This window comes from Eurosta solidaginis, chromosome 1, assembly GCF_040869045.1.
Source record: "Eurosta solidaginis isolate ZX-2024a chromosome 1, ASM4086904v1, whole genome shotgun sequence".
NCBI classification, from domain to species: domain Eukaryota; kingdom Metazoa; phylum Arthropoda; class Insecta; order Diptera; family Tephritidae; genus Eurosta; species Eurosta solidaginis.
In genome coordinates, this window is record NC_090319.1 from 92694297 (window position 1) to 92712659 (window position 18363).

Consider the following 18363-nt stretch of genomic DNA (forward strand, 5'->3'; position numbering starts at 1 on the left):
ATATACACTAAGACGGTATGCTATGTTCATGTGTATTTTCATTGGATTTGTGAAAAAATTGCGTATCTTGAAAATCTTGTCGATAGTGGTCTGAGGCCTTTTACTCTTCATGTCTTTCTTCCTCTATAACATTTCTTGTAGAACGGTGAACATGTTCTCTGAACCATATTTCAAGTTTCAAATATCTGAACCAACAAAAAGGTATTTTTGAATTTTTCGATAAATGCGACACCAACGGATTTTTCTTCTTTTGCATTGTTGCTGCATTTTTAATCTTTGACCATGGTTCGGGCTATTTTCTGTTCTATCCTATTTTCTGTCCTATTTCACTGGGAAGTTGACTAACTTAAAACTGAAGTTGAAGTAACTTGAAACTTTCTAAACACCCCGATTCGTGCACAATCTGGCGGAAGTTGTTTTCCTCTTAATTTATATTGCATTGCCATCAATTTCTGAACTATGGTTCCTCATTTAAACATCTCCAATTGTCAAACATTGCATTGAAATAGGCGCAACACAAGTAAGCGCTCTACACAAAATAAAGCTTTTTGTAATATACATATATATACTTTATACAAACCATAGTGACGACCACACCATTCGGCTGAATCTTATATAGCTTCGCTTGTGATTGAAAAAGTGTATCAAAGAGTATGCCCACATCAGAGGTATCGGCAATAACATGTCGCAAATCAGCCAACACTTGACGAAAATGAGCTGTTACACTTTTGCCGGCGATGCGAATATCACTAGCACCCCCATGTGTGACCGGATTTTCAAGTAAAAGTGATTTTTTGTTTGGTGAAGGACCAGCATCTGCATTATCGTCACAATCTGTCGTTCTATCTTTTTCCTTTGCCTCAATTGCTTCGCTGTCGATGGGTGCATTTTCAGCATGTAAAACCTTCAAACGATAGTTAACTTCTACTTTGGCGCCTTTTAATTTTTGTACTATAGCACAAGCATCACTCCATTCAGCTGCTACAGCATCAACATTATCTGGTAGTCCCACTGAGATGCCAAATATTTCATCAATTTGTTTCAAACAATGTTCATAAGCGGTAATTGCTTCTAAAAGTCGTCCATGCTCTTCATGGCTAATAGCCGTATCAATACAGGCAAGTACACGTTTATTGGAGGATTTTATACGCTCATAAGCGCCAAGAAATTCTGATTCCGTAGACATGATACGCAGCTGCAAGTAGGAGACGAATGGATTTCATTAATATTTGCCAGAATAATATAGAATACATATACTAAATATGTATTTGATTTTACTTTATTAAAGTCCATGCTAAGGTTCATTATGAGTAACGTAATTTGTTACTTTGTATTGGAATTAATAACAATGATCTGAATAATACGCGTTTGAACTTTTCTTAACCAACGCTAAAAACCACTGATGACAAACTAAATAAAGTTCAGCCAAAGACAGTCGACAAAACGGTTGCCACACCATGTTTTCATTTGGGACCAAAATTCATCGAAAAAAAGGACCAAAGCCAAAAGAAATGGACCAAATTTTTGTAGTTTTAATTGGCTTACAAACAATTCGGCAATTCGCGAATGTGTCGAATTCTTTGTAAAATCTTTGATTTCAGGTTGTGGTAAAGTACAAAGTCACACACACTTTCATTCTAACAAAAAGCCTTATACATATCGAGCCTTTCCCGCAATTTAAGTGTAACCAACAAAAATACAGATATTAGTTTTTTGCTGAAAACCGATAGTTTTGCATGATTTGAATCATCTCACAAATTTTTATAATAGAGAATAGTTCCGTTATCAAGCTAAATCAAAAAGAAATTTTAGTTTAAGTGAATTTTGAGGTTTGTTTACTTTTTTGTGACCGCAAATTGCTACTTACCTCAAAAGTGCTTCTCTGTGGTATCTTACGAGTAATGTTGATTTTCACTTTTATCGTGTATATTTATATTGTTCGCAAAAGCACTTGTTGCAATTATCTATATATAAAAAGAAGTGCACATTTTGATTGTCACTCCATAACTCGAGAACGGATAGAAAGATTGCCATGAAATTTTTAGGAAAGATACAGGAAGGAGAGATGATGGTTAGTTGATTTTGAAATCCCAAATCGGTTTAGCCATTCTTGAGTTATGATTTTTTTTAGGCCAAAACGTGGACCCGGGCACCCCCAGAATGTGTTTATAGAATATGGATATCAAATGAAAGCTGTTGGTGAGTGCTTTAGTAGAGGGTAATTTTAATACCCCTGGGTGAATAGGGTCTCGAGATATAGGCCAAAACGTGGACCCGGGTACCCCTAGAATGTGTTTATAGAATGTGGATATAAAATGAAAGCGGTTGATGAGTGCTTTATTAGAGCGTAATTTTCATACCCCTGGGTGACTAGGGTCTCTCGAGATATAGGCCAAAACGTGGACCCGGGCACCCCTAGAATGTGTTTATAGAATGTGGATATAAAATGAAAGCGGTTGATGAGTGCTTTATTAGAGCGTAATTTTCATACCCCTGGGTGACTAGGGTCTCTCGAGATATAGGCCAAAACGTGGACCCGGGTACCCCTAGAATGTGTTTATACAATATGGATATCAAATGAAAGCTGTTGATGAGTGCTTTAGTACAGAGTAATATATTATCCAGAGACGGACTGGGACTGGGTTAGGACTAGGACTGGGACTGAGACTCGGAATGGGATTGGGACTGGGACTGGAATAAAATACATACCACCTTCTAGGACAGGCAATAAGGGATGCAGAAGAATGAGAAGAAATTGAGAGAAGAGAAAAGAGAGAAGGAGATTGAGAAAGAGATAGAATGAGACGAAGATGGAGATAGATGAAGCGAAAAAGACGGAGGGAGGAGTGAATAAAACGATTAGGAAAAAGTGAAGAGGGGGAGGGCAGAGTCAGACGGAAAAAGCTTATTAAAATGTATGCAGATAGGCCAAATTTAGGGCAGGACAACGTTTGACGGGTCTTCAAGTAATATATATGATAATTTTTTAAAAATAAACGTGAGCACACAAAGAAATCTATTCGTACTATGGCACTATTGTAAACATTTGATTTGAACTAACACTGCATTACCGGCAGCGCAAGCGGATGTAAGCTTATAAATGCTGGATTGATAACCGGCAGTTGCTAACATTCGCCAGATGGCAGCGCAAGTGCATGTAAGTTTATAGATGTTTGATTGATAGAACAGCTGATCTCTGTTGATATTTGATATTGTAACGATTTTACTGCAAATCCTCTTATTTGCAACCTTCTGCTAAGTTCGAATCACTAAACTGTTGAATAAATAACTCTAATATTTAATTATGCAAAATGGCCTTTATTAAAGTACTTCACAAGAAATAACTCTACTATTGCCGAGATATGCGTTGGAGCAAGAGGGTACAAGAAGAAACGAAAACTTCCTAAAAGAACAAGTGTTGTGAAAAGCTTAGTGAGCAAGATCGGTTGGTGCTAAATTAACACTTTTGGGGCTTAGGCAACCAGATACTACAAAGAGATTGGCTTCTATCGTGCATGACCCGGAAATGCGTTCAAAGGACAACATCAGATAGCCATAAAATACAGTGGAGCTATGCATATTTCATTACCTATAACGAAAAGCGTTTTAAAGTTTGTCAGCAGTTTTTACTGAAAACACTTAATATTTCCCAACACACGTTAATATGTGTTACAAAAAAAAAAAAAACACAACACTTCAAATACCTCTTGCCTTATCAAAAAACCTCCTCCCCAAAATAAGTCTGACGAAATAAATGAGGCTCTTTTGAAATCATTCATTGAACACCTACCAGCAGTTCCTTCCCACTATTGTAGGAACAGAAGTACTAAGTTATATCTTCCACAGTACTTTCGAAACGTGCCAACTTTGTATAGGTGTTACACGCAGCACTTGATAAATACAAATCAGGAGCAAGCTAAGTTATCCTTAAGAGTTTTTCGTACCATTTTCAAAAATTAATACCATATAGGCTTCCATGTGCCAAAAAAGGACAAATGCATTATTTGTGAAAAGTATAAGAATTCGGACAGAGAAGCTCAAAACCTTTTACAACAAACTGAGGAACATAAAATGCACATACGGAACAGAGATATATCAAAAGAAATTTTCTTAGAGGACCAAAGAAAAAGCAAAGAGAATGGGACGTATATCTGCGGCAGCTTCGACCTTCAGAAAGTATTGAATACACCACACGGAAAAAACGTAAACCTTTTCTATTCAAGAAAATGTGCTTTTTATAATGAAAGCGTTTACGAAAACGGCAGAAGAAACGGTTATTGCTTTTTATGGGGTGAATCGGATGGAAAACGTGGATGTAACGAAATTTCCAGTGCAATTTTCCAATACTTAAATATCGTGGATGAAAGGGGAACTCATTCTGATATGTTTATATTGTGATATTTGTGTTGGGCAGAGCAGGAACAGAGCTATGCAAGCAAAGTTAATATATTTCTTAGAGAAGGCTGCTAACATAAAACACATTAAATTAACTTACCTGTTGCCTGGGTATACCATGATGCCCGTGGACTCCATACATAGCACTATTGAGTCTTTTATTCGCGATAGAAATGTTTGGGCTCCAAGTGAATGGTATACAATTATTTCGAACGCAAGAACTATACCAGAAAATTATACATGCATTTCAATTCATAATTCGGATTTTAAAGATTGGAAAACCTTTTCTCAAGCTTTGCTTCCAGCTTCAGTTAAAATATCATTACGTCTTTGCGTTGCGCTATCTTCGAAAAAAATTCTCCATTGGTTAAACTAACTATGGTTATTTTGACGATAGCGAAAAAAAGGTATACGATCTCAGTACAATTGTGCGGTCAAGACGAAATGCTCTCATACTTAGTAAGGGTCCTATTACCTTGTATGCTCACTTCTTACACAGTCATCTTCAAAATATAACGACCTAAAAGCTCTTTGCGAAAAGAATATCATACCAAAACAATTTCACTATGAATATATTAGCTTATCCCATACTGGAAAGATAATAGATACATCGCCTGAGACAGACGAAGATGACTGAATTATTTTGTTTACAACAATAATGTTTAATATATTGTGTTCAAATTTGGAATTGTATAAGTTTCCTTTAATTTCAAATGTATGTATGTACTAAAAAAATACAACAAATACGCCTTTAATGTGCCCCTATGTAATCTGAAAAATATAATTGAATAACTTAAAATTTAAGGTAACCAACAAAATAGTTTTACATAGTTACGTAGTGTTAATAGTGATAACAGGACTTTCGGCACAGTGTGGTCAAAAACCGAAGTCTTAATTGTAGGCCCACAATTGTAGGTATACACATACCAAATTTCATGATAGTAGCTATTTTTTGTCAGAAGATAATTACAAAAAACCTTCTACTGTAAAATTTACTTTTTGTTGGTTACACTTAAATTGCGGGAAGGGCTAGATATAATTGTTTTCACAAAAAAACTTAGAGCAAACCCGTGCCGCAAGCCAAAATAGTTCTGTTTTATTTACATAAAAAACGTGTTTTTAAACTAAATTTCTCTAGGGCTCGGTTATATCAATTTTATTTAAGTTAAAAAAATTGTTTCCAATAGCTGGCTGCTCCACTTTTTTTTAATTTAATTCTTTACTCTTCCGTTTACCAGTGCACCCTCACGATTCAATATTCCCATCTATAGCCTAGATTCAGTAAGTACTGGTTTTGAAATGTACATTATATCCATGTAATTTGTGTTAGAGAAAAATGTACATTTCAAACTCACATTAATAGAATCTAGCCACAGTCCTCAGATTTACTATTGAGAAGTCTTAGAAGTTTCAACTGTGTAGTAATGGTCGAATTTCCATTTGACGATGTACGAGAAATTAATTATTAATAACAATGTTATTATTAAAGTTTCTGGGGTTCTGCTCTCCAACGGAAATAATTTGGCATAAAGCGTTTATATCAGATCTACGTTGAGCATTTGTTAAGTTATCGCTTTCCATAAATATTCCTGCCTTACTTCCAATAAAAATATTCCTTGGGTTAAGATACTTAGTACTCTAAATTATGTATGTACACTGACATTTTTTAAATGTCCAATATTTTGATATAATCATTGCACATAATTAACTCATAATTACTCATATTGATGGAATAATACCAGCAGACTAAATTTTTCTGATTGAACTCTTTAGCGCAGGTCGGAAATACATAGAAACTTTTAATTCTGTAACTGATATTCAATTTGACGGTTGTATAGCAGAAATGCTATTAACTTCCAGACACAAAAATAGAAAATATAGCCGCATCGTGAAGAACATAGTAGCCTTGGAATTCCTAAAACTGATCAATTTGTTTTGTGCTGTGTGAGAAAAATTAAAAAACTCATTACCTATCGAAGCATATCGCATAACTTGAACATAAAACAGTGGTATGTGCATTTAATATAAAACAAATTAGTCTCATTAATTTATTTAGTTTTCAATACAAGAATGTCTTCATCATTGGAAAACTCCGTTAAATTACTTTGTGATGTACGTGTATTTGCAACAACTTTTTGAAGAAAAGAAATCCATTGCGGTAAAATATAAATTATATAAGGGTTAATGAAGGTGTGGAAAATTTTGTGGGCAGTGTTGAAAATTTTTTCCTCGGTGAAAACAAACAATCTTGATTACAGCCTAAAAATGACCAAAATTGGAAAAAAGGAACCAGCGGACCAAATGGGGTTGGGAAGGACCATTTTTGGTCCAAATGGATCAAAAGTGGCAACTGTGGTCGACAAGCAAATCTCTGTAATTTCTCCCTTAATTTATAAAATTAAATATTACTCAACGCTCTCGGTTGCTCTATGATTTCACAAACGATAGGCACAGGGCCGGCTTTAAATAATAGATTGCACGAGCGATTCATGCATTAGCGCCCCTTTAAAAACATCAACGAAAAAATTTTTCCATTGTATTATTGCCCCTATTACGGTGAACAACTCAACTTAGTTGGGTTGTAATTAAAACAACCAAGCACCAAGTAAGAAAATGTTTAAGTGACAAATGATCAGCTTTTCATGAAGTTATTTTGCAGATTTTAAAGGAAGCATTTTGCTCATTACTAAACAAAATTAAGGACCATTTCTGCATACGCCTTCGTATTTTAAAATTATGTGCCACACTCCGATTCCTTGCTGACGGCAGCTATCAAATATGCTGTGGAAATGATTTTGGTGTTGGACTGGTTTTAGATATTATTGAGGAGCATATTTGTGCGAAGTGGATTAAAACCCAAACAGCAACAATTGTATTTTACTCTAAAACAGGATTCCCAAGAGTAGTAATTAGTATCAATGGGACTCATTTTCGCATTATTTCACCTATTTTGGCTGCATCCGAACTGCGGCCAGCCTCGTCCAACTACGGAATGTCGCTCCATTGAGTAAAAAAATTATTCAATGTAATCCTTCGTTTAAACGTTGTTTTTTCCATACAAAATTGTTGTTTATTGTTTGATTAAAAAAGGTTTAACTATCGGCTTTCAATTTTTTGTTTTTATTAGGTAACGTTTTATGAGACCGTGCACCATTTAACTCTTATCAAAAGTGGTACCAAAATACCCGTTTTTAGGATTCGAAAGCGGAAATTAAAAATTTTATTTCTGTCGAAAGATGTTTACAAAAACTCACAATATGGCCCTAGAGGTTCCGAAATATGAGCCCCGATGCACAGTTTTTTTGCACAGTCCATCTTTCTGCGTTGGCGGCCTTTGCCCGCGATTTGTAAAAATAACCCTGGGTAGATCCAACGCCTTTCTGCATTAGTGTGTACAAAAAATCTGGCATAATACAACAACCACATGAAAATTTGAACCGAAATGATATGACAGAAATAAAAGTTTTAATTTTTGTTTTCGGATTCTTAAATCGGAGGTCGAAACGTGTCTTTTGATACCAACTTTGAACATTTTTGTTAAAAATTAGGTGGTGAACCGTCTTCTAAAACGTAACATTTTTTCAAAACAACTGCAAAATTGTATGAGACAACTGCTAGTAATCAGTTGTAAGATTTTGACGTCTTTGACAACTACACCAACACAAGGTTGTAAACGGTAATGCCACAAAAAGTTGTTAGACTAGACAACTCAACCGACATTTTTTTGACAGGTGAGTTGTAATCCGTAATACCAAATTGCGAAATTTCAACCCAATCAGAGTTGAGTTGTAAACGGTAATAGGGGCATATACTTCATATTATCATGCTTAAGAGAGTGAAAAGGGAAGGGAAACTTTTTAATATATATGGTCAGTATTTTGACAAAATTTTATTTACGGGTACTTCCACGACCGCTTATCGTACGTTCGCACGCGTTTGAAACTCAAAAAACAAAGGAAATTTACTTTCATTCTATTTTGTATTTAATGATTCGTTAGCATTTTGATTGGCCTATTTTTGGTGCAAACGGATGAGTTTCACCCATTTATATTTTTCAATATGTAAGCAATAATAATGTGGTCGCGAGTGTACGAATAATGGAAGTTGCTTTTGGGTGCTGCCACAAACCTTTTGTTGCTTTGTCACGGTGAAGTTTTTAGCTCAATGAGAAGTTAGTTAAAAATCGATCGAAGGAGCTATGTTCAAAGCTTCAGGTCCATGGTTATCGGAAAGTGACATAAGCTCTAAAGCAAACCTTGTTTCGGACGATTTTCTTAAATTCCGCAACCCCTGCGCCAACTAGCGAAAGTTGTCATGTAGCATTGTTATCGCGTTCCGAAGTATGCTCAAAGTTTCAATACTATTTCCAGGGAAAGCTGTTTAATCGATTAAAAATAAATAAATCACTTTCAGGTTCAAGTCAGTTTTTTTTAAAAAAAATTACTAAGCAAAATTCCAAAAGATATAACTTACTAATATTTTAGCCATTTTTGCTTAACTGTTCGAAAAAAATGTTAATTTTACTAGCTTATTAGTTTTACATTTTGGTTTACCATTTTACATATTGTTGCAAATTTCAGGAAATTCTCGTATATTTTTTATTTTATTTATTTATTTACAGTCTATGGTGTTTCAGGCCTTACATACTATTTAACAGATTTTAGCTTTGCTAATGATAAACTAAGAAAATTACAAACCACTTGTACTACAATAAAATTACAGATTACACAGAGCAAATATCACTGAGTATTGATTTAAAAGTGTGCTTTGGCAAAGAAAAATCGATGGTTACAGAATTTGAGAATAGATTAAACTCGGTCATGGCTCTAAAGAAATGTGCATTATAGGCATAGAGGGTCCTGACATTGTCCGTATAAAAAGTAACTCTGTTACGCCTTTTGCGCCTTCTGTTTTCGTTTGAGTCACTGAAACATCGAATAAATAACTTCAATATTTGTATATAAAAAGCTCTTTATGAACAGCACTACTGTGGGGGTAGATCTTCACAATTTAATATAATCACGTACTTCACTTATAGCGTTTTAAAATCAAACTAATTGACTATTTCCTAGATTGCGATCCTTTCATACTATTATTTGGTCCCTTTACAACTCTTCTTCAGAGCCTAGACCCTTCTCGAACAGTCTTCCCGAATAGTTGCTTATTTACTTCTCGTTTCTGTATCTCATATTGAATGTGGCTATGTGTGTCTGTAGTTTATATGATGTCATATGCGTTCTTTATTGCTGTATATACAATAGAATAAATAATGATCTAAAAATAAGCTGAGCAAAATTTCTCTAGAATTGGATAACTCTTAGAACTGCCACGATGCATTTGAAAATTTTTAAAACCACATGCATTCAGGGTGCAGCAGTCCTATAAAATAATTGATAATCGCTAGTTGGTTAATCATTTTATTAACTTTTATTTTCAATTGTTTTTTTTTTGTTCTGCGACCGAAACTAGTTTCGGGAATGGTGTTTCGGAATAGTGTGCTCCGTAAGAATTAACATAATGTAAATTTAGCGTTAGGTTATTATTAGGGTCTGCAAATAATTATTACGAGCCGGACCCGTGCGCATCTTGCGCAACAAATATAAAAGTATCATATTGTTACGAATATTAGCAACACTAAGGGGTACTGCCATCTCTAAGCCGATGCTAAGCAGTGACTTGCTTGCACATCAATAATTCAATCATTAGGTCTACACATCCACAACGCACAAACACATGCAGATATCTTATCTGAGATATGCAATTATAATTGGGGAAGTGTCGCTCACAAACACACGCGCATATCAGAGCTATACACGTACATCTGTAGTTATATTTATAACAGATAACCAACTAGTAGATTCTAGAACAGAAGCGCCTAGAAGATGCAACGAGTAAATCAAAGAGTATAAAAGGCAGTAATAGTAGAGGCTCTACAATCAGTTTCGATTAAGCACGCTATCTGTCGGGCAATAGTGGAGTTATTTATTGTGAAGTACTTTAATAAAGGCCATTTTGCATTATTAAATATTGGAGTTATTTATTCAACAGTTTAGTGATTCGAACTTAGCAGAGGATTGCAAATAAGAGGATTTGCAAGTAAATTCGTTACAATTGGTGTCAGAAGAGGAATTGTTGAATAAATTCCGAAGATTGGGAATATAACTTGGACATGGCAAAGTTCAGTGAATTGAAGATCCAGCAACTGAAAAAGGAGTTGGAGAACCGTGGATTAAATACAACCGGCAATAAGATCGAACTTCAAGCACTGCTACGAGAGGTAATGGAGTCGCAAGGAATTGATGTGGACGAGTTTGTCTTTTATCCTTATGGGGACGAAACAACAACAAAAATAGAAGAGAAAAACGAAACGTCGCAGACGGTTACCAGCACAGACTTGAACATGATATTGGCTGCAATATTTGCACAAACATCGACAGTAGCATCAATGTCGTCGCAATTGGCATCCCAACTGGAAGCGCAAGAGGCACGTATAACAGAAATGTCATCGCAAATATCCACCAACATGTCATCTCAGCTGGAATCGCAGGAGACACGCATAACATCGAAGATTGAAGCACAAGAAACGCGTATGTCAGAAATGTCGACACAGATTACATCCGAGATGGAAACACAGCTCGAACAACAGAAGACATATATCGCATCCCAACTGGAATCACAGGAGGCACGTATTTCAGAAATGACGTCGCAAGTGTCATCTCAACTGGAAGACCAAAAGACATATATAGCATCTCAATTGGAAGCGCAAGAGGCACGTATATCTGAAATGTCGGCAGAAATTTTGGAACAGGTATCATCAAAACTGGAAGCGCAGGATGCAAAAATGGCTCAATTTCAGGCAGAAGTAGATGATTTAAAAGGTCGTATGGAGCAGTTACAACTAAATCGCCTAGCTGTTTCAGCAAGCAATCCAAAGGTAAAAACACCATCCTTTGACGGTTCTGTTCCTTTCCAGGTGTTTAAGATTCAGTTTGAGAAGACCGCAGCAGTGAACAACTGGAATGCTGAAGATAAAGTTGCTGCATTGTTCATGGCGTTGAAAGGGCCTGCAGCTGAGATTTTACAAACCATTCCAGAGGGCGAACGGAACTGTTATGAAACATTGATGGGCGCTCTAGAGAGACGATACGGAACTGAACATAGGAAACAGATATACCAAATGGAGTTGCTGAACCGCTTCCAGAGGCCTGGTGAAACATTGCAAGAGTTTGCGTCGGATATTGAAAGGCTAGCACATTTAGCGAATGCGGACGCACCCGTGGAATACACTGAAAGGGTAAAGAATCAGAGCTTTATAAATACATACGCAAACCCAAAGCCAACAATCGCAGAAACGGTATCACATGCTCTGATTCAGGAAACAGCGTCGCTTCTGTGTAAGCCAGTTTTCAAAGCACGCCGTGTGGAAGTAGAAAGGCCAGAGTGGGTAGACGCCATTTTGGAAGCACTGAAGGGATCTCAACAGAAGAATGCCGGAGTTATTAAATGTTTCAAGTGCGGCAACCCAGGTCACATTGCACGTCATTTCGATCTTGGTCCTAATAGTTCCAACAATGTGGGTGGCCGTAAACGCAAAGCTGGCGGAAATGAGCAAGAGCGTGTCGGATGTAAAGAACGAAAACTTGCCCCGGCTATTGAATGTCCTGTGATATCTGTGTGGCAAATTGGAAGGAAATCAAGCAGTCTTACCGTCAGAGGGAATGTGGTTGGTAAAGAACGTGTACTGACTGTAGATACGGGCGCATCTCATTCCTTGATCCGATATGACTTGGTCAACAGGAGAATAAAACCGTTACCTGGAGCAAAGTTGCGTACGGTCACTGGCGAGTATAACCAAGTTCAGGGAAAAGTGATATGTGAAGTCTTGATTGGAAAGGTCACGGTTCTACACAAATTCGTTGTGGCGAAGATCGTTGAAGAAGTCATATTGGAAGTGGACTTCTTGATTGACCATGACATCAAGATCGATATGCAGAGAAGGGTGATGCGTTATGAGAACCAGGATATACCACTTAACTTCAAGTTGGAGAAAGGGTTCAGTAGTAATCGAGTACTGGTGGAAAAGACTCGACAAAAACCATGGAAGTCAAAGGCAAAGGTTAATAGGTCGAATGGGTCAAATAAAGCAAAATCAAAAGTACCTGCGGGAGAAGCACTGGCATTGACAAAACCTAAAAGACGCAGGAAAACGAAGCAACGAATTTCCGAGAAAGAATGCGAGGGTAGTTTCAAGCCGGAGCGCACTACTGCTGTGAAACGTGGGAACGATACTGATTATGCGAAGCCAATCCGTCAAGCGCAAGCTCTACGAAGTAGTTCATTGGCCAAGCAACAAAGTGCGAGGGAACGATCCAGGATAATGAGTAGTAAGATGAAACACAGGTACGACAAGGGAAATAATTTGGAAGGTTTCCGGGAGGGAGATTTGGTACTGCTATACAACCCTTACCGGCGGAAAGGTGTTCCATCCAAAAATCGGTGCAGTTGGGAAGGCCCGTACAGAGTTGTGAAGACGATCAGTGAGGTCATCTACCGCATACAAGCAATTGGGAAATCACGAAATAGAAGAGTGGTACATTTGGCGATGCTAGCAGCGTTTAGATCGAGAGATTTGTCTGATCGGGACGATCAGACTTATGTGGAGGGCAGTGTTACGAATATTAGCAAAACTAAGGGGTGCTGCTATCTCTAAGCCGATGCTAAGCAGTGACGCGAATTCACATCAATAATTCAATCATTATGTATCTACATAAACGTAACAATAATTGCGTCTACACATATGTACCATGTAAGTATACGAGCAGCGGAGAGTCAATGCACAAACACATGCATATATCTGAGATACTCCTATAAGTATGCAATGAGAAAAACTATAATATAAACTATAAAGTTTGAGAGCTGCTGGACTAGTAGATTCTGGAAGCGCCTAGAAGATGCGAAGGTTGAAATCAAAGAGTATAAAAGGCGACAATTGTAGAGGCGCTGGAATTCAGTTTGATTTGAGTTGTCAAGCAGTTTCGACTCAGACGCTATCTAGCGAGCAAGAGCAGTATTATTTTGAATAGTAGGGTTTCATTTGAGCTATCAATCAGTTTGGTTATTAAGCAAGATATTCGTTGCACAGTTTGAGTGTTATTGTGAAGTACTTTAATAAAGGCCATTTTGCATTATTACAATTTGGAGTTATTTATTCAACAGTTTAGTGATTCGAACTTAGCAGAGGATTGCAAATAAGAGGATTTGCAAGTAAATTGGTTACAATATTGTTACGAATATTAGCAACACTAAGGGGTACTGCCATCTCTAAGCAGTGACTTGCTTGCACATCAATAATTCAATCATTAGGTCTACACATACACAACGCACAAACACATGCAGATATCTTATCTGAGATATGCAATTATAATTGTGGAAGTGTCGCTCACAAACACACGCGCATATCAGAGCTATACACGTACATCTGTAGTTATATTTATAACAGATAACCAACTAGTAGATTATAGAACAGAAGCGCCTAGAAGATGCAACGAGGAAATCAAAGAGTATAAAAGGCAGTAATAGTAGAGGCGCTACAATCAGTTTCGATTAAGCACGCTATCTGTCGGGCAATATTAGAGTTATTTATTGTGAAGTACTTTAATAAAGGCCATTTTGCATTATTAAATATTGGAGTTATTTATTCAACAGTTTAGTGATTCGAACTTAGCAGAAGGTTGCAAATAAGAGCATTTGCAGTAAATTCGTTACAATTGGTGTCAGAAGAGGAATTGTTGAATAAATTCCGAAGATTGGGAATATAACTTGGACATGGCAAAGTTCAGTGAATTGAAGATCCAGCAACTGAAAAAGGAGTTGGAGAGCCGTGGATTGAATACAACCGGCAATAAGATCAACGTCAATCACGGCTACGAGAGGTAATGGAGTCGCAAGGAATTGATGTGGACGAGTATGTCTTTTATCCTGATGGGGACGAGACAACAACAAAAATTGAAGAGAAAAAAGAAACATCTCAGACAGTTACGAGCACAGACTTGAACATGATTTTGGCTGCAATATCTGCACAAACATCGACAGTAACATCAATGTCGTCGCAAATGTCAGAAATGTCGCACAGATTACATCCAAGATTGAAACTCAACTGGAAGAACAGAAAACACACATGGCGTCACAAATTGCAGAACAATTAAAAGAGCAAGAGGCACGCATAACATTATAACTCGAAGCACAGGAAGAGCGTATCTCAACGAAGCTGGAGGCACAGGAAACAAAAGTCTCATCGCAGCTGGAGGCTTTTAGTGAACGACAAGATACAATGAAGGCCGAAATGGATGCTTTGAAAGATCGTATACAGGAGTTGCATCAAAATGCCCAGCAGTTTCAACGAGTAATCCAAAGGTAAAAACACCATCCTTTGAGGGTTCTGTTCCTTTCCAGGTCTTTAAGCTACAATTTGAGAAGACCGCAACAGTGAACAATTGGAATGCTGAAGATAAAGTTGCTGCATTCCTCGTAGCATTGAAAGGACCAGCTGCCGAAATCTTACAGACTATTCCAGAGTACGAACGGAACAGCTAAGAAGCATTGATCGCCGCTGTCGAGAGACGTAGCGAGCATAAAAAACAGATATTCCAAATTGAGTTGCAAAACCGTCACCAAAGAGAGAATGAGACTTTGCAGGAGTTTGCCTCGGATGTTGAAAGGTTGGCACATTTGGCAAATGCGGACGCACCCGTGGAGTAACCGAGAGGGTAAAAATCCAGAGTTTTATAAATGGCATACGGGACGTAGAAACGAAGCGAGCGACATATGCAAACCCAAAACCCACATTCGTAGAAACGGTATCCCATGCACTGACTCAAGAAACAGCGTCGCTTTTGAGTAAGCCCGCATACAAAGCTCATCGCGTGGAAGTGGAAATGCCAGACTGGGTAGACACAATTTTGGAAGCATTGAAGGGTACGCAGCAGAAGAATAATGATGCAGTCAAATGCTTTAAGTGTGGAAAGCCAGGGCACATTGCGCGTTATTGCAACACCAACCTTAACAGTTCTAACAATGTGGGTGGTCGTAAACGCAGAGCTGAAGGAGATGAGCAGATCTCCAAGACCAATCAATCGTTAAACTAAAGCGAGTCAGCCGCAAGGGGCAACAGCTGGCTCCCTCAATTGAATGCCCCATAATCTCTTATCTCACAAATTGGAAGAAGCTCAAGCAATCTTACTGTCGGAGGACATGTGGATGGAAAGGAACGTTTATTGGCTGTTGATACGGGTGCATCTCATTCCATCATTCGAGTGGATTTAGTCCTCAAGAAGATAAGACCATTACATGGAGCAAGATTGCGTACAGCCACTGGAGAAGACAGCACGGTTCTAGGAGAAGTTGCATGGGAAGTCGCAATTGGGAACGTCACGGTAGTACACAATGTTGATGGAGATTGTCGGACAAACAAATTGTGGGTTGTAGTAGTTATTAACTGTGAAAAGCTCCAGGAACACGTTTCTTTTAGTAATACTCATCTTTCAAATGACATCACGGTATGGACACAGGGGCTAGAGGAAGCATATCAGAGTAAGGCAAAACAACTGCTCCTAAAGTACGCGAACATATTTGACCAGGATGGTTCCAAACCAGGCCGCACCAACGTTGTGAAACATCAAATTGACACTGGAGATGCGAGGCCGATCCGTCAAGCTCCACGTAGTGTTCCATTGGCGAAGCGGGAAGTTGTGAGTCAAATCATACAAGAAATGAGCGATAGCGGCGTCATCGAACCATCAGCTAGTCCATGGAGCTCACCGGTAGTACTTGTAAAGAAGAAGGATGGAAAAATGAGGTTTTGCGTGGACTACTGGAAGTTGAATGACGTAACGAAAAAGGACAGCTACCCACTGCTAAGAATTGACGACACTCTGGACTCGCTATCTGGTATGAAATGGTTTTCCACGCTGGACTTGAAAAGCGGCAACTGCCAAGTTGAGGTGAAGGAGGAAGATAAAAAGAAAACAGCCTTCAGTGTCGGTGATGGTCTTTGGCAATTTACAGTGATGCCTTTGGGCTTTGTAATACACCAGCTACTTTTGAGAGACTCATGGGCCAGGTACTGAAAGGACTACATTGGAAAACATGCTTGGTGTACCTGGACGACATCATCGTATTGGGCAAGAACTTTGATGAACATCTTAAGAATTTGGAGGAAGTTTTTCAGAGAATAGCTGGCGCTGGTCTGAAGTTAAGTCCCAAAAAGTGTGCGCTGTTTAAAAAGGAAGTAAAATATATGGGTCACAAGGTAACGACAGAGGGCATCTGCACTGCGAACGAAAAGATAGAGGCTGTAAAGGATTGGCCAAGACCACAGAACCTACATGTATTGAGAAGTTTCTTTGGGCTGTGCACATATTACCGCCGATTTGTACCAAATTTTTCCAACGTAGCCCATAGCCTCCATGAGCTTACAAGAAAAAATAAAGCTTTTGAATGGAAGAAGGAGCAAGAAGTGGCTTTCCAAACATTGAAGGAGCGTTTGTGCACTGCCCCAATGTTAGCATATCCGATTCCAGGAGCAACATTTATTCTAGACACAGATGCGAGGGGATATGCTATAGGAGGCGTTTTATCACAACTGGTCGATGGACAGGAGAAGTTAGTTGCATACTACAGCCGTTCGATTGGAAAAGCAGAGAGGAACTATTGCGTTACAAGGAGAGAGCTGTTGGCATTGGTAGAATGCATTAAACATTTTCACAAATACCTCTACGGCCAGCGATTCCACGTCAGAACAGATCACGCAGCGTTGAAATGGCTTCTGCAGTTCCGTAATCCAGAAGGACAATTGGCACGGTGGATCGAGCGGCTACAAAGCTATGACTTTTCCATTGAGCATCGGAAAGGTAGTACCCATGGGAATGCCGATGCAATTTCACGAAGACCATGTAGTTTGGAATGCAAGCACTGTTCAAAGGCCGAGGCTAAAGAAGACATTATAGATGTCCGCCTAATGACTATAACGTGTGCGGATGAATGGGACAAGGAACAACTAAGGAAGTGTCAGCTAGAAGATACAGATCTGTCACATGTTATGCAAGGGCTCGAACGAAACGAAAGACCAAATAGAGAGGAGATGTCAGCAGCGAGTCCCATTGCGAAGTCATATTGGGCACAGTGGAACAGTTTAGAATTGATATCCGGTTGCTTGCATCGAGTATGAGAAAGTGAGGATGGTCAATGCAAGAAGAAACTGATGGTTGTTCCCAGAAAGAGGATTTCTGACGTGCTCAGCGAGCTGCATAATGGTCCAAGCGGAGGTCATCTTGGAATCACGAAGACGCTCGAGAAGATTAAACAGATTCTATTGGGTTGGTTGCCGTCAGTCGGTCACTGAGTGGATTGCGAACTGCGAGGTTTGCGGCAGAGCAAAAGGGCCCAAAACCCGAAGTCATTGCCAGATATAGCAATATAACTCAGGTGCGCTATTTGAAAGGATCGCTATGGATGTCGCAGATCCATTTCCTACTAGCAACTGCGGAAACAAATATGTACTGGTGGTTATGGATTATTTCAGCAAATGGCCAGAGGTATACCCAATCCCAAATCAAGAAGCGGAAACAGTAGCAGAAGTGTTTATAACCAATTGGGTTGCAGGGTATGGTGTACCAATGGAGTTACATTCTGACCAAGGCAGGAATTTCGAATCAGCTGTGTTCCAGGAAATGTGTAAATCATTGGGCATTCGAAAAACACGGACAACTACATTACAACCTCAGTCCGATGGTATGGTGGAACGTTTCAATAGAACATTGGAAGAGCATTTAAGGAAAGTAGTAGACAAGTACCATAAGGAGTGGGATACCCGCATACCATTATTCTTGATGGCTTACCGATCAGCAGTGCATGAAAAAACAGGCCAAACCCCTGCAAAAGTAATTTTTGGCAATGACCTTCGACTGCCAG

At 38.5% G+C, this 18363-nt stretch overlaps 1 protein-coding gene across 6 annotated transcripts in view; it reads right to left on the reverse strand.

The window, feature by feature from the left end:
* Window positions 1-18363, reverse strand: part of spartin — a 260528-nt gene that overhangs the window by 222355 nt on the left and 19810 nt on the right. For 5 of the 6 annotated variants that reach the window (XR_010948442.1, XM_067759130.1, XM_067759129.1 and 2 more), the window contains exons 1-2: window positions 1279-1400; window positions 581-1195 (exon numbers count right to left, since the gene is read on the reverse strand). Coding sequence is in view for 5 of the 6 variants with exons in the window: in XM_067759130.1 (XP_067615231.1) it covers window positions 581-1195; window positions 1279-1305 (642 nt within the window). In the remaining variant the exon portion in view is untranslated. Of the gene's footprint in view, window positions 1-580; window positions 1196-1278; window positions 1401-18363 lie in introns of those variants that run through there. The other variant, XM_067759131.1, reaches the window with a different exon arrangement.